The sequence below is a fragment of the Aphidius gifuensis genome, linkage group LG1, assembly GCF_014905175.1.
Source record: "Aphidius gifuensis isolate YNYX2018 linkage group LG1, ASM1490517v1, whole genome shotgun sequence".
In the NCBI taxonomy this organism is placed as follows: domain Eukaryota; kingdom Metazoa; phylum Arthropoda; class Insecta; order Hymenoptera; family Braconidae; genus Aphidius; species Aphidius gifuensis.
The window spans coordinates 6416947-6434269 of record NC_057788.1 but is presented as its reverse complement, the minus strand read 5'-3'; the positions used below and the strand labels follow the sequence as shown (position 1 = coordinate 6434269).

Genomic DNA, 17323 nt, shown 5'->3' with positions numbered 1-17323 from the left:
AACAACCAGAAAATTTTTTACAATAATAAATATATCAAAATTATAATATTTAATTAATAAAATGGATAATAAATTTTTTAATAACGTATATGAAAATTTTATCAATCAAGAAATTGAAGTATCACTTGATAAAAAAATTAAAGATGCTAGAAAATTGAGTTTTAAAAATTACAAGGTTAACTTATTTATTAATTTATGCAATTTTTATAAAATTAATAATAATTTTTATAATCATTTAACAGATAGAATTATTAGAAAAAATTAAATGTTCATTAATAGATCCTGATGAAACAAGAAAACAATTAGAAACTCAAGGTAAATCACCAAAGTCTATTTTTTTTTTTTTTTTTAAATAATCGTTTGCTATTCGATTATCAATTAACTTCAGACGTAACCGCATCCAGGCATTATCCAAGAATTTATAAATTTATAATAACAAAAAAAAAAAAGTAAATTAAAATAACTAATATTAGTAATTATTTATTAAAAAATAAAATAACAGTCAATAATGCCAAGTCCTTTGTTGACTGATGCCACTGAATTGGAGCTTACTGGTATGTAATTAATATTTAATTAAAAAAAAAAATATTTGTTTGTTAATTTTTAAATAAACAAATTGATTTGTAACCTTAGAATAATATAAATAAATTAATTTTAGGTCAAGAACCATGGCCCCAATCAATCAAGCTCTATCAACCATACGAAGTAGAACAAATTTTACTTCCTGATAATGCAAATTGTTTAGCAGTACAAGCATATTTACACATGTGCAATTTGGAGTATCAAATTGAGCCAAGAAAAAATGCTGAGTATATGTCACCATCAGGAAGAGTACCATTTATTCATTGTGGAGCATTTGTCATTGCTGATTTTGATAATATTGTTCAATTTGTAACGAGAAAAGGAACATCATTGTCATCAGATCTTGATGAATCTGAACAGGCTGATATGAGAGCTTATATATCACTTGTTAATCATGGTCTTGCTAATGCTGAACAGTATATTTGTTGGGTTGATTCTGTTACCAGGGACAATGTCACCAAACCAAGACATGGTAGCGTTTATCCTTGGCCATTAAATCACATTCTCAATTGGCAAAAAGAAAGACAAGTTACTAAAAAATTAAAAGTATTAAGAATTTTTAATAAAACACTTGATGAAATTTATGAAGATGTTAAAATGTATTGTTCAACTTTGTCTGAAAGACTTGGAGGAAAACCATATTTCTATGGTGACAAGTAAGAATATATTTTAACTAATTAATTATTCATCATTTTCATTTGTATCATTTGCTGTATAATTTTTTTTCAAGGCCCACTGAACTTGATGCTCTGGTTTTTGGTCATATTAATGCAATCCTGTCATCCCAGTGTACTCCTTCCATCATAAATGTCACAAAAATCATTCAAAATTATCCAAATCTCCTGGAGCACAATCAACATATCGCTGATTCATTATTAAAAAATACTGAATCAATTTCTGAAATATCTTCTGATGATTTTGATATTATCAAAAATCCTGATGATGATTTTGATATTATTAAAAATCATGATGTTGATTTATCATGGGATACTACTGATTCTGTTGAACACATTGAAATTCCTTTGTCATTGTCCACACATTGTTACCTTTAAATAAATCATTTTCATTAAATAAAATATCATATATTTGTTAATTTATTTGTTAAATTTATTGGTGTTTATTTTATCAGGGGACCAAAGGAACTAGATGCACTTGTTTTTGGACATCTTTTTACGATTTTAACAACACCATTACCATCAGTTAAGCTAGCTGATATTGTTAAAGGCTATCCAGATCTTGTTGATTTGTGTAAACGCATCGAGAAGAGGTATTTTCAACAAAATGAAGAATAGGGACAGCTCAGTTGCTCGAATTTCAGATACATCGAGGTCCGTTACATGGACTCTGACAGATTACGACTTCTCTGTTTAGCAAATCAACAAAAACAACAGTGTGATACTGCTGGAAAAATATATTGTTCAATCATGTAAACAAGTCTTTTTTTATTTTTATTTTGTTAACATTTTTTTTCTAATTTTTTACTAATATCTGCAGTTGGATCTGAAGCTCGTGCAATTGAAGTTGAAACTATATAAATAATTAAACAAATTAAACAAATTGTAGTATAAATAAATAAATTATATATATATAAAATTAGAAAGACAAATTTAATAAATTTCTATTTATATGTTATATAAAAAAAATACATGTTAATGAGTAATTAAATAAAAACGTGTTTCAGCTTTTTTACCCTTCGAACAATCGAGACTGCAGCAACTTGTAAATCAAATGGCCAAGGATTGGCTTTTAACAAATTGGATTGTGATAATCTTTCAAGTGTTGATGAAATACTTGATTCACAAAAAAAAATATCCAAACAAAAGTCTGGATTTTTTTATTTTCCTGTTCTTTGATTTTCTTTTTTTTCGAAAAAATGTAAATTAGATTAATTATTTATTTATTTATTTAAACAATTTTTATTATTTTTTTTTCTACACGAATTTTGATAAGTATTACACTGGTTTATTTAACAAGTACCTGTTTTTATTTATTTTATTTATTCATTCACTTTATAACAAAAACAAGAGGTGAATTTATTAAACACTGCATGAGACAGAAATATAACTACAAGACTTTTTTTTTATTTAAATCTTTGTAATGTAATATATGCATTTTTTTTTTCTACGTAAGTAATTGTTTAATTGTTGATTGAAAAGCAATTATTTTATTTATTGTGAGATAGAAAATTGAATAGTGCAGTGAATCGAAAAAAAAAAAAAAAAAAAAGAGACAAAATAACAAACAAATGTCGAAATTTTAAATCGACATTTTACAACAAAATGACAAGACTGATATATAATTTAATTAATCATTTTCCTTTTTTATAAATTTGTAAAAAACATTTTTGACTTTTAAAAATTTCATTAACAAATCTTTCTCTCTTTTTTTTTTTTTTTATTTTATTCTTTTTCGAGTAACATGTGGATAAAATTTATCTTATTTTTTTTCTTTATATACTATACTCATTTTTATATCTAGACAATCATGCGTATCGATCAAAAATGGATGAATATTATTTCATAAATACACGTCAACCATAATAACTAATTTTGTTTTTAAAAATTTTCAATAATTATTTTAAAACACTTTTGAAATCAATTCACTAGTAAATGAATTTTCATTTACACTCAATAAAAAAGTTATCATCACAAAATAAAAAAAAAGCTATAAATAATATTAAATCCAAATTTATGTAAAATAAAATAATTTTTAACAAGTCAATTAATATAAAATTAGTACTTATTTATGGTATATAAATTTTTTTAACACAGAAAAATCAAAAAAAAATAAAATTTAAAATATAAAAAATAAAAGTGATAAAATAATAAAAATAAAATATAAATTCATTTTTTAACAATACTCCCATCCCGACATTTCCCTTGCAATCATACTTGTTGAATTGTAATTTTATACATGAACTATAATCATTTTAATAATATTTTTTTAATGCCTATAGTGAATAATTACTTTTTCTTTTTGTTCTTCAACAAATACCCTATTTTAAAATTTATATAATAAGCCATTAAATTTTTTTTTAATAATTTTTTTGTACGATTGTAGTTATGTCCTTATTGTGCTACATATAAAATTTGCGCTATGTATGCAATTAAAAATTAATATGTTAAAATAAAAAAAATTATATAAATTGATAAAATAAAATTTTAAATTTAACTGTAAATATAATAAACAAAATAATTATTATTTTTTGTTAAAAAGATAGTACGTATTTTAAATTAATCAGGTGGTAAAAAGCTATAGAGACGAAATTGTTCCCGAATATGTGGTCTAACATCACCACCCCATTGTACCAAATTTTCTAAAAATGGTAAAAGTTTCATGAGCTCACTGTCAGACCGATCAGCAAACCAGCTTTCAATTGGTATACCATTTTCAAGCTGATAGCCAAATGCTTGAGGACTGTTATCAATAATAACAGTTTTAGAAAGATCTCTACCAAGTATAGAAAGATCTTTTATATAATTACCATTAACACAAACACAATGTTCACGAAACAGACGATACTTGATGAGTCTTCTTGTTGGATCCAGTAAATTCATTAATTTATTGGCATAAACACGTTTACTTGCAGTGAAAAGAATTACCTCGTAGAGTGTTGATACATGCTCAAGAAATTCCATGAAAAATGGTCGTGTTCTGACAAAAACAGTATAAGTAACATCTTGAAAAACAACTGGGAATCTAAATGAGGCATCTGATAGCTCTTGCAAACTACAGTGTACAAGTGTCTCATCAAGATCAAGAACAAGACTAAATTCTGGACTGCTTCGTGTCTTTAATGGAAGTGCTGGACACCTGGCTCTCATTGCTGGTGTCAAGGGAGGCAGGTGTTTGATGAATATATAAGGATCAAAAGGCAGCCAGTCATCTGGTATTTGAGTTACCATATTGCTGTCCATATCACCACTCTCGACAATTTCTTCTCCACCAACTTCCATGTATTTAACATTTTGATAATCACCATTAGTCTCATCAGCATTGTATCGACTACTCTCCAAATTTCCATTATCATCTGCTGAATTGTGACTCTCAGAATAGAGATGACTTTGTGTTGTTGTTGTTGTCGTTGGAAATTTTGTATAATCATCTGTATTAAATGTTGATTCTGTTTTTTCAACAGTACTCTCTTCACATTTTTTTGATGAATTATCATCGTAATATTTTGGCATTGAGTCTTCATAATTACGATCAGTTGTATAATCAGTACGATTTTCAAGTGTCGATGAAGTACTACAGCTCATGTTAGAGGTGTAGTAATCATCAGGTTGTTGCTCAGTAGTACTAGCACAAATTGCAGAGTAATGAAGTGAAAGAATATCAACAACAGACAGGACTGATGATTCAGCAGTGTCAATTGTTGTTGAATCACCATTGGGATCAGTACTCTGCAAGAGAGATGATAATTCACTCTCAACTTTTGATGTATCATCGAGAGATATTGGTGGCAATAATTCTGCCAATAATTTTACACTCGACTCTACACTTTCTTCATCATCTTTTTGTTGTTCTGTTGTCGAAATTTGTTCATTTGTATTTTGATAAATGTCTGGTAAATTATCCCAGTTTTCTTTGACATTTTCATCAGTTAATTTTGATGAACTTGTTTTTGATTGCTAGAAAAAATAAATACAACATTTGAGTTATTTAAATAACATTACTACACTGTGTCTTGTGATAGTATAAATTAAAAAATAATAAAGCTTACAATTGTTGCCTCTTCCCGAGAAGGAGGAGGAGGAGGACGACGAATTGGCGTTGAAGTAACCATTGAACGTTTTATACACTTCTTTTTTCGTGGTCCACGTTCACGCCGTATTGGTGGTGACTTGGTAAAATGTACAACATTTTCTTTGCAAACTTCTTTAAGTAAAGTTGGCGATCTACGTCTCCAACGTGTTAATCTACCACATCTACTAGTTGTATTAACTCTTTGACTACTATTGTTTGTAGCTGGTACTTTACGTACACTAACAGATTGAACTCTATTTCGTGACTTTGTTGATGTTCCTGTTGCTATTCCAATACGGCCCCGAAGACGACGTCCTACGTGCTCACTACGCAACCACATTTCACTTTTCAGGGTACCTAAATGACATCAAAATTCATTAATCATTTCATTAAAAAAAAATAAATAAACAGTCGAGGATTCATTTGGTGATGTGTCATTAAATCATAGAATCTTAAATGCATCTTAGATGAAAATTTAATTGGATGCACCGAGTAAGGAGTCTTCATCTTATTGATTTGTTGAGAAGTTGAATTTAGTGATAAGGGGAAAGTGGAGAAGAAGGCCGGAAAGAGGAGAAACGACAGAGGGGCTGTCAAGATCCAAAATTCAATATATTTGAATTCTCGAATTTTCTACTCCACATTTGATTCTATAAATAACTATATAAATAAACAAATAAAAAATAGGAGAATTGCAAATAAACATAGAGGAATATTCATATTAATTTTTTTGTTGATGTTTATATTTTTTTTAAATAGAAATTGATTAGAATATTGGTTGTTTAAAAGTAGCGTCACGACACATATTCGCATATTCGTTGAACGAATTTTTTAACAAGGGGGGAAAACGGCCGGTGTGTCGCGAATTGACGTGAGAGGAGAGAGAATGAGAGACGCAAGATGAAAAATTCCCGCGAAAAATTGTATTGAGATGGATTAATTTGTTTTAATTATGATTTAATATTAAACTCACCATTTTATTGTTTATTCTGCACCACTTGACACATTATTCACCTGTCATTAAGCAATAATATTTTGATGTTTGTTGATATAAATATGAGGCAAATGCAACGCTTTTAACTCCCACCGAACCAACTAAACAAACATGGCTGCTCGTAGACGCTTGAAAAAAAAATTTTATCAAGTCAAGTTGACAACTGTTGATAACTTGTTTGTTTTTTTTTTTTTCTTTGATAAAAAACATTTCTTGGAATTGTTTATCTGTAAATAAATTTATCTTTGAGATTTTTTATTGTAAAATAAGGCATTGCTAGCGTTATTCAGTGTTATTATACTTTATTATTATTTATTATTGTGGTAAAGGGTTAAAAAAGGGTTGTCAATTTGACTTGTAATTAAACGCCATCTATTTTTAAATGTATAGGCTTGAAATGTCATTTAAAAAGTCATTTAAAGAGCTTATTTTTATTGTTATTTATTTAAATGTTTGTTTGTTTAGGTTTAACATTTTGTATTGTATATTAATTTATGAGGAAGACTTGGGATCAGTTTCTGATGACTTTGGAACTATATCGCCAATCCAGTTGAGGTATTGCTGGTTTCCATTTTCAATCTGTAAAATTAGCGCGAAATTTTAAAGAGTTAATAAAATGTTTATGGTAAATATCAAGTGACAGTACTTACAGGTAGTGATATAACTTCACAAACTTCATATGGATGGTTTTTTCTAAAAGAATAAAATATTAGCATTGTAAATAAAAATGAAACAAATAATTGTCAATTTAAAAAAAACGAGCTTACTTGATAAATTCAGTAAGGCTTGTTACAGTTTCTGTTCTTGTTTTGATCATCTGTGTTGAAGCAATTAAATTTTAATTAGTATATTTTTTATTGTTGAGTTACTATTTATTAATAAAAAAATTTATTTACCAGCATAAGTTCATTGTCTTCTTGGATTTCATTTTTCCATTCGTAGATTGATGTTATTTGAGGGATGATGTTGACACATGCTGCCAGCTTGTTTTTGACAACACCACTGCAATGTTAAAATAATTAACTATGTTCACGTGAGCAATGTGATGTAATGTTAATAACTTATTAAGCTTATTAAAGACAAAAATATGAAACTTACTGTGCTAGTGTTTTTGCAATTTCAATGGAAGGCACGGTGACATACGCGACTGAGTAAATACGACTTAAACTACACATTATTGGTTAGAGATGTTTAACAATACACGTGATATCGTGATATGTATTTGAATTAAAGTTATTAGTTTTTATTTGATTATGGGTTCGAACAACCGAGCCAAGTAAAAATTAGTTAATTATTAAGGATAATATTAACACTGAATATTGCGAATTTTTTCAAAGACTGATTGGATCGTATAATAAGCAGATGTCAACAACACGCGTGAAATTTTTTTTTACTGGTGCACCACCTGGCGGTACCAAAATATCACAACAGCACACAACAGCATCATCTAATTTAATAAATGCAGAAATAAAGAATCTTTGTTTTTTCAATATTATTCTATTTTATAATAATTATTTAGATAATCTGTATTATTTTTAGACATTCCCATATATGCTGCAACGATAACTTGTGTTTCGTTAATAATTTATTTTTATATGATATGAAACCAGTGCCATATACAATATAGCAGATCAGATATCCATTATCCACCGAGAAGATTGGTTCCAATTTTTTTTAATAAGTCTGTTGTACGAGTTATTAATTAGAAATTGAATTACGCAACATATGTATACCATGTATACTTATAATTATTAATAACTTCGAAGATTACTAACATTAGTAATCTATGCAATTAATCTATGTATGATTTTATATTTAATTAATTGAGCAAGGTGACAGTGATTGACCTTAGTCTAAAAATTAGTTAATATGGATAATATTAACACTGAATATTGCGATGATTTCGAAATTAAACCTGGACCTATAATAAGCAGGTGTCAACAAGACCTGCGAAATATTTTTTTACGAATGCACCATCTAGCGGTATCAATATATCACACAGAAATTTTTTTATTTTAATTTTTCCGAGTTAATTAATTATTTTTAAATCATGATGTGGTCACTTGGTCAGTATATGATATGCATAACACTTCGTCTTTTGTCGTGGAAGCACCAATTTTAAAACTGCATAAATACAAACAAACAGTAATAGATACAAAAAAAAATTAAAAATATTAAATACTTTTCAAGTATTATATTTCGTTAGTATTATAATTATATATTTAATTTAAAATCGCAATGAAAAGCTGAAACGATTAGACGAATTTAAAAAAAGAATATATTTTTTTAGTAAAAATAAAATTTATTATAGATCATTTAAAAATATTCGTTATAGATTATTTAAAAATAATTTGTTATTAAATTTTTTCGTTTTTCAATGACAAAGAAGAGTTGGATGTAGATGATGAAGTTACAACTTTAGATTTCTTTTTATTTCCAGTAGTAACAGGCAAATTTCGACTTGGCTGAAAATTCTCCACAATTTCCAGGAGATCCTCTGGGTATCCAGGTGAATAATACCTATAAAAAAAAAACAACCCTTCAATTAAAACAACCCTTTGACTCATCAAACTATCCTCAAAACTATCCTCATAAAAAATTCATTCCCCATATATACCAATTCCCCTAAAACTATATAAAACACCCCCAAAATCAATACCACACTAAACAATAAATTTTTAATTATATTTTCCCCATAACAACCCAGCCAAAAAACCCTTTTAAAAAATTGTTAAAATATCATTTCGTTGCCTCTTCTTCCCTACTGACCCGCATGCAAAAATATTGATCGTTAGCAAAAGGAAAAAAAAAAAAAAAGCTCACAAAACAAACTCCAATATTATTTGCGCTAGTTGAGCCAACATGGCCGCTACAACCCCTACCTGGGACGAGTTGTCTTATAAATTTTAATAATTAAAATAGTTATCATAAAAAATTCCAAACAATATTACAAACTCCCTCTAAACAAAAGTAAATTATTTCTAACATTTCCACAGTCTATTGAACTGTATAAATTAAAAAACTTAAATTGCGCAAGTTCATTATTAAAATCATATGTGTAAAAAATTTGCAATTTTAATTTTAATACTTATATGCCACGTGTGTTCTCAATCATTGTATCGATTGTCTTGAGGACGACGACAACGACAACGACGACGACAAAGTGGCGGCGCAACGGGAGTAGAACAAGACAAAGAAAATATATATACAACCCCTATTGTATCATCATGAAAGACTGATTATTATCTTTGCATAAGTGTGTTCATGTCTATGTATATATTGAAATCAAATATACATATACATAATATTTTTATATGATGAAGGGGTGGATAAATAGGTGAACTGCACAGTGAGAGCAACCTCCGTGATAGAGTTGTTCACTACATGTTGCAACATTGTAATATCATACTCAATAATTTATAGAACATCTACTTTTTTTTTTCTTAATTAAAATTAATAATTTAAATTAAATTTATACCATGTCTTATGTAATACAGAAGTATTTCTTACGACAAAAAAATACGTGAATATAATGCAACTAGTGTTTTCGTGAGTGTCAGTTGAAAGAAAAAAAATATGACGTGACTTAAAAGTGTAATAATATTCATCAATCAGTGAGACTGTTAGTAATCAACATGTTAGTGATTAAGATTATGTATTAAGCAACAATTTCATGAATGAAATTATTTATTAAAATATTATTCAAGGATATTATGAAGAACAAATCCAACAGGTGCGAAATTTATTTATATATGCTTATGTTTAATTTATATCTAAAAAAAAAGAAAGGGTTGATTATTGATGTAGCCACATACCTGACAATTTCAGCAGGGAAACAACAATTAATAATTCCAATATACTCGGAGAGACTTGTACCAGGCTCGGCATAAATTTCTTGTACTTTTTTTAATCCCCCAGATGTCACAAATAGTCGACGAGATTTTGGATCATTTGGTAGTATCTGTTGCATTGAAAAATAAATTTTTTAAATTAGTTATAATGTCTGTTTATGATTGTATTAATTATAACAATTAATAATAGTTTAAATAGAACATGGAGGACTAAATAGAAATGAGCTTATTTAAGAATCGTGTGATATATTGTAAGAATAAGGCTTCAGAAACCTGACCTATACACACAATATCAGCCAACGTGACATCGTCTTTTTATCTATCATCAGCAAGAAAATACTGACACACAATATTTTTATTATAATCATCATCTAGCTCTATTATTCAAGCACTAAAAATCAACAATTTTAGATTGAAAATATAAAATTAATTTACTGAAACCATGAAAGTTGTTTTTTTTTATTATTTTATTATTACAGTGGTCGATTAATTTTAATAGCTGCAATGTTTGAGTTTAATTAATCATAAATTTCTACAAAAAAACCTTGAGATAATTAATATAATATTTTATTTTATTTTAATTTTAAGCTACATGCTAGTCACTTTTTTTTTTTTTTTTCGTTTTAAATTCAGTAAATTAATGCGTGTCTTATCTCGTCTTGTCATTTCTATTATTTATAAAAGATTAAATTATTTGAATTGACAATTTTTGCGATGAAATTTTTCGAAGCAATATATTACGTCAGTTGATAAATAAATAGTGAGCAAAATAAACAGTTGAAAAAAATATAAAAAAAAAAAATTGTCACAAAAAAACATATTTATTCTTGAATAAGCAAATAATAAACTAATTTTATTTTTGGTTTTGACATACCACGCAATTTATTTAACATTGATATGTTTATTTTTTATATCTGAATTTTTAAATTTTATATTTTTCATAGATCACAAGCGTCAATCGAAAAAAAAAAATTGCAAATAGAATAAAGAAAATATGTCTAATATGCAAATGAAAATTTTATGATGAAATTAATAATAATTCATGTGTTTGTACTATTTACATAGAATATGATTGTATATATAATTAATGTATATACGACATGTAATTTTAAAACGCACTGTTATTTGCTTGGTTGAATGTACTTGAATGTTGTTTATATTAAATATCCAGCAGCAGTTGGCAGCTATCCAATAGTTAATGTTTCGAGTAAATATACTTTCTCTTAATTTTTTTGTATAATTAATAAATAATTTATCAATTAATACACATTAAATTAAATTACAAATTTTATCTACTCAATTATTTCAATTATCATTTAATAATAATATTTAAATAATTATTTTTTATACAAAAAAAAACCAAACAACAAAATTGGCTAAAAAAACAAAAACAAATTTTATCATCATTTTTAAAATAAGACGTGTTAAAGTATTATTAGTTTAATCTATGATTCAGTGTCAATTTATTTAAAAATAAAACATATCTGATATGAAATCAGTATCTTGTGTAATGCGTATATAAAATTTTATCATCAAAGTTTTTTTTAAAACACACAAGTTGTTTTCTTTTTAATTTCAAAATCAAGCATGTAATTTCACTTCTACAATTGGAATGTATTAGTCACAGATTCATTCCAATCTCATGAAGTATATGCCTGACAAGATATAACAACACTTTAATAAAACCATTGAACTCAATAAGACTTAATATTCAGCATCTCAATAATAAAATACAATCGGTCTTCATCATTTATAAATGACAATAACATTTTTTTTCTTTTTTTTTTTTCCTTTTTTTATTGCTCAGAATTTATTCGTAAAAAACCTTCACTTTATTTTCAAGTTTTATTAGTTTTTTTTTTTTTTTTTCTTTTTATTAAAGATGATAGATAGAGGATAGATGAATATATATTCAACAATTTCAAGGTCATGTGTGGGAGAGGAAACGAAATAGATTGAATAATTTTCAGGTGTGTTATACTGTTATATGATGACGATCATGAAAATTGAGTAAATTTGTTGGATTGGTTAATGGATTGATGACAATAGTTACGTTAATTTATTAAAAAAATGTTTTTTGACTAAATTGACCTTGTATATTGTAAAATTTCCATGATAAAGCAATAAATTCAATTTATTTTTAATTTATATTTTTATTTCAGGTGGACAGTTGTATTTGGCTGCAGTGAGCAAGTATCTACAACGACAACAACTACGTATATGAAAAATAAAATAAAAAAAAAAAAAAGGTCAATAATCCGTGTTTGAGAGGAATATTGATGGAGATATGAGTCGATAGAAGGCCTTGGCCAAGACAGTTGCGTCGAATCGATCGACAGTTTGTGATCAGATCTGGTCGTAGAAACACACGCAATATTTATTCTCCAAAGACCATGTGTTATTTATTTATTGAATTTATCATCTTATCAATAATCAATAATAAATCAATTTATACAACGCCATTTAAATGAAAATAAATTAATAAATTTCAAACAACAATAATGATTAAAGGAATAAAATTTATCTGATATTTGCCAAAAAAATATATCAAATTTATCTTTTTATTATTTGGCTAAACATAAGAATAAAATTTAATTATTTTTTTTTGAAGACACGTGAAATCATCGTCATACAGTGACAAAAAAAAAGAAAAAATAAATCACGTTAATTTTGATTAAACATAAATAGCAGCAACACGTCGTCAGGATACCAATAAATTAAAACAAGATAAGAATTCTGGAGCCCGAGTGTTTTTATCATTTGAAGGGCTTAACGAAAAGTATAAAAAAGCGAGGTAAAAAATTATCTGTGTAAGAACGTTATCAGTGTTTAAAAAGATTTTTAACAAATTGACTTGAAAAAAAAATTTTTTGATACTACTTGTGAACAAGTGTTTAGATATTAATTAATAAGTGGAGGAATAATATAGTAACTAATTTAAAAAAAATTGTTTTTAAAAATATATAAAATTTGTTTTGTTTGTAATTATCAGATGAATGATAAAGTGATAAATTAATACAATGAAAATGATCAATAATCAACCAAGAGTTATTTTGAGTACTAGTGAAACAAATGAACATCATCATGCACCAGTATCAACAAAACCATCAGTTGTATCAGTATCAAGTATTGACTCTGATGTGTCTGATAGAAGAGACGTCAGAGAGGCACTTTATTCAGGAATATTTCGAAGACATAGAAAAACAATTCTTGTACTTGGAAGTTTCCTCAAAATGTTGAGGGTGAATAGAAATGTTAACAACTACGCTAGCATTAAGGCGAATGATGAAATTGATGAATAATATCTAAGATACATTTTTTTTTTTTTTTTATAATTCAATTGTTTTAAAAACCTTCGCCTCGAGTTTATGTAATTGACATTGTAATTTAATGTTAATTTGCACAGCCTAAATTCAAACCATGACACTACTTCTCTGATGCATCATTTTTAATTTTTTTGCTTAACACACCAATATCACGTTATTTATTAAAAAATAATTTATTATTTGTTTTTTTGATTAATTGCTTATTTTTTTTTTATTATTTTTAATTTAGAATTTATTGTCACATTTTTTTATTTTTCAGAGAAACGTGAACAAATTGCATGACTTGAGCCAAATATTCGCCTTGTACGCTCTAAGACTTGATATTGTCATTGGACCAAAATTTTTTTAAACCCTTTAACAAATATTATTTATAATTATTCATAAATATTATTTTGTTATTTTTTATTTTGCACGTTTTCACTCTATGCTTAATCATTTTACACACGTATTTTTTAATTCACTACTAAAAAAATTTAGAAAGCACTTTTTGCTTGTTTTTTAAAAAAAAAAAAAAAAATACGTAGAAATAATTTGAAAGTGTAATTATGATTAGAAACAAAAAAAATATATATAGTTAATTAAAATATTAAAAATATAGCATTGTTATAAACAACAGATATTATTGTTTTATGTAGAGAATATTTAAGAAAAATTTATCTGCTGTTCTACTCTTTTACCGAGCTTAATAAAAAAAAAAAAATTCTAGAATTTATATTTTAAGTGAATTTAATTGTAAAAAAAATAAGATAAAAGAAAATAATATGATAATGATTAATGCAAATATCAAACGCAATGCCTTATTTGTCAATATTGATATTCAAGGCCGTAAAGATCGAATCGGTCTATTATTTTTTCTCCATTATAAATTAAACTAAATTGTGAAAAAATAAAAAAATCGATGAAACTCAATTACGGTTTAATTTTTTTCGTTTTTTTTTTTAAATTCAATTTTTAATCTTTAAATAATTCTATTGAATTTAAGTATATATTGATGCGTCATCCTGTCACGAAATAAAAAAACTGCCAGTAGACGACTAATAAATTATTAAAAATAAACTGTCAACTAATTAACGCAAATATTATTATTACAATTAATAATTGAGTAACCATGTACAATCACTAACTTTGTGCTATAAAAAATAAATGTAGAGATAAAAATTAAAAAGAAAAAAAAAAAACGAGAAAAAGAAAGATCGAATGAAAGAGGGAGTGTTTGCGTGTATGTATGTGTATGATATTAAAATGAAAAACAATTAAAGAAATAAAAAATATTAATTAATAATAATAACAGTTGGAATTAAGATGGGTTGATGTGAAATTAAAAGACTCAAAAAGTAAATTGTACGCTTAATCACAATTGACCTTCTCAACTAATAAATAAAAACACGCGGGTTCATCTAGATTATTTCAATTGGATGATGACAACAGCTTCAAAAGATTTAAATAAACATTAGTAAGTTAATAACCAAGTCCGATTATTGAAAAATAAAAATATATAATATAAAACAAAGTTTAACAATGGCCTGCTGGTTAGAGCTTTTTACGATCTTCCTTCGATACAAAAAAAAAAAAAACCAAAGATATCGTATTAAAAATTAAAATATAATGTCACTAAGTAGAAAAAAATTTCGCCTTCACTGAGTAATCTAAATTGCTTGACCAACATAATTTTTAGAATCATTTTTCTTTTTTTTTTTCAATCAAACAAACTGAGCAATAAACATTGCATACTGTGTAATTTTTATTATTTTTTTTCATTTAAAATGTGTTAGATATATCAAGTAGCATTGCATCATCACCAGCAGTTTATAATTTTCGAAATAGAAAAAAATTGTTTTTGTCACTTTGTATATCGTTAGTTTATAATCACCAATGTGAATGTAAAAATACCAAAATATATATTAAAAAAAAGAAGAAGAAGAAGGAGAATTTATTGATATTATATTTAAATAAATCAAAAAAGAAAAAAACTTTTTAGACGAAATAAGTAATAGTGTTTTAATTTAATTGTCACCTGGCTATATTGTTTGAGAACGTATTTTAGAATTTCAGGTGGAGCAGTGTGTAGCAGTTGCTCCAATGCCTCAAAATAAATACATTTTTGTAGAACATTTTTCAAAGTTGATTTTGATTTGCTTTTTAAATCCTCTGAGCTTTGTGTCCTTGAATACATCTACAAAAGAAAAACGAATAAATAAATGCAATTAAATAAAAGTTAAATAGAAATTAAATTTACATACATAAAGTATTTTTGGAAATATATTTTCAATGGCAATGGCCTTGGCATGTTCATGACTGTGTTTACCAATTTGTCCAAGTGTCCAAACTGTTATTGAAAGTACATGATCATCATTATCATCATTCAATAATGTTGATAATTGAGCTACACCTTTTGATCCAATAATAACCATTGCCAATTGATCCGAATGACCAGCAATATATCCAAGTGACATTATTGCTGGAAGTCTTGCTGATTGTGTTGTTATTATAACTTCAATAAGTGCTCCAATTCCACCAGTGTTAACAACAAGTTGAGCTAGCTGTAAAATATTTTTTTTTTATTAAATAAATATAGTATTAGCTTTGTTGTATATTATGAAGAATACCTCAAGGGTATGTTTGCATATTTCTCGTGTCAATGTGGCAGCAGCTTTTTGTACATTTTCATCAGGATGACCCATGTGTTCCAGAACATCAGGAAATATATCAGCCTCGAGTACAGACTCAGCAAGATTTACCGAGTGTTTGGCAATATTACTTAAAGCATAAAAAACTTGTCGTTTTAATTTGTAGTCTGGATTTTGTATAAGTTTTACGAGATATGCAATTCCTCCAGTGTCAGTAACTGACTGGGCAAGTTGGAGAGAGTGTTTGCTAATGTCAGAAAGGGCCAATGTACTTATTTGCTTCAATGATATTTCAGGCTCTTGTAGACAAAGCACCAGAAGAGGTAAAGCACCTGAAAATAATTAAATAATATTTGTTAATTTATATTGCTTTTTTTATACTGTATAATTATTTACCTGCTGAGACAACTGACTGGGCAAGATCACTGTTGTGTTTGCCAACATATCCAATAGCCCATGCAGCTGATTCTTTGACTCCAGGATCGAAATCTTCCAAACAGACAATCATTGCCTCCATGCCAATGGGATCATCAATCACCACAAGTTTAGCTAGCTCTGGTGAATGTTTAACCACCGAACGTAATACAAATAATGCTGACTTTTTGAAGAATTTCTGATTGAACAAAAGAAATCAATAATTTTAAATATCTTTCTTTTGGTTTTTCTATTTTTTTTTTTCTTTTTCTCTTGAAATTAAATATCGAAATCTTACATTTATATTCGTACGTTTTGTTTTTCAATATTTTTTAATAGTTGAGAAATAAATTTCATGTTGACAACAGCACGAGCAAGTCTTTCATCATGATTGGCAATTTTTCCCAAGGCTGTTACAGCTGTATGTTGAACTGTTGGATTAATATCAATGACAAGTGGTCCAAGTAAATTCAGCACTCCAGCAGCTTCAAGATTTTCAATATTTTGAGACCTCGAAGCTAAATCCGACATTGATTTTACAAAATTCAAACGAGCTATCTGGTACTCGTGCATTGCTTTGAATATTTTAATCAAAAAATTTATGATAAAGATTAAAAGAATATCTTTTTACATTTCACATTGACAGACTTACCATGTACAATTGTCCTTGATGTCATTTTAATAAATTTTTAAAAAATGATTGAAGAAAATTTCATTGACTGTTTAAATAAAGTGAACATGCCGTGAATGTTCTTCAACTATTTCAATTTTCAATATGACTTT

At 26.9% G+C, this 17323-nt stretch overlaps 5 protein-coding genes across 8 annotated transcripts; 2 read left to right on the top strand and 3 right to left on the bottom strand.

Moving 5' to 3' along the window:
• Positions 1-399: 399 nt before the first annotated feature.
• On the top strand, positions 400-2177 carry LOC122847394 (metaxin-2-like). 2 transcript variants are annotated; one of them, XM_044145033.1, is made up of 3 exons: positions 400-554; positions 659-1238; positions 1712-2177. In XM_044145033.1, the coding sequence occupies exons 1-3, from the start codon at positions 509-511 to the stop codon at positions 1872-1874; spliced, it is 789 nt and encodes a 262-aa protein (XP_044000968.1). In that variant the 5' UTR covers positions 400-508; the 3' UTR covers positions 1875-2177. The 2 variants fall into 2 exon arrangements, with proteins under 2 accessions (XP_044000968.1, XP_044000967.1); XM_044145032.1 differs by lacking the exon at positions 1712-2177 and adding an exon at positions 1313-1690.
• A 416-nt stretch (positions 2178-2593) lies between these two features.
• LOC122847393 (CTD small phosphatase-like protein 2) lies at positions 2594-6528 on the bottom strand. Its single transcript, XM_044145031.1, has 3 exons — positions 6302-6528; positions 5306-5685; positions 2594-5213 (listed from the first exon to the last, which is right to left on the bottom strand). The coding sequence occupies exons 2-3, from the start codon at positions 5666-5668 to the stop codon at positions 3816-3818; spliced, it is 1761 nt and encodes a 586-aa protein (XP_044000966.1). The 5' UTR covers positions 5669-5685; positions 6302-6528; the 3' UTR covers positions 2594-3815.
• A 239-nt stretch (positions 6529-6767) lies between these two features.
• On the bottom strand, positions 6768-7497 carry LOC122847902 (protein CutA homolog). Its single transcript, XM_044145760.1, has 5 exons — positions 7421-7497; positions 7219-7324; positions 7090-7139; positions 6973-7015; positions 6768-6901 (listed from the first exon to the last, which is right to left on the bottom strand). Exons 1-5 carry the CDS (start codon positions 7495-7497, stop codon positions 6815-6817), a joined length of 363 nt encoding a protein of 120 aa, XP_044001695.1. The 3' UTR covers positions 6768-6814.
• Positions 7498-8671: 1174 nt separating this feature from the next.
• LOC122847391 (sperm-associated antigen 6-like) lies at positions 8672-17286 on the bottom strand. The gene is made up of 8 exons (XM_044145028.1): positions 17193-17286; positions 16853-17115; positions 16523-16739; positions 16106-16458; positions 15740-16039; positions 15514-15672; positions 10138-10283; positions 8672-8842 (listed from the first exon to the last, which is right to left on the bottom strand). The coding sequence occupies exons 1-8, from the start codon at positions 17215-17217 to the stop codon at positions 8680-8682; spliced, it is 1626 nt and encodes a 541-aa protein (XP_044000963.1). The 5' UTR covers positions 17218-17286; the 3' UTR covers positions 8672-8679.
• Positions 8905-15297, top strand: LOC122847392. Of its 3 annotated transcripts, XM_044145030.1 has the most exons (3): positions 12128-12143; positions 12336-13415; positions 13759-15297. In XM_044145030.1, the coding sequence occupies exons 2-3, from the start codon at positions 13194-13196 to the stop codon at positions 13846-13848; spliced, it is 312 nt and encodes a 103-aa protein (XP_044000965.1). In that variant the 5' UTR covers positions 12128-12143; positions 12336-13193; the 3' UTR covers positions 13849-15297. The 3 variants fall into 3 exon arrangements, 2 of the variants coding, with proteins under 2 accessions (XP_044000964.1, XP_044000965.1); XR_006373364.1 differs by lacking the exon at positions 12128-12143 and adding an exon at positions 8905-10055 and having other exon boundaries at positions 12336-15297; XM_044145029.1 differs by having other exon boundaries at positions 12060-13415.
• Positions 17287-17323: the final 37 nt, after the last annotated feature.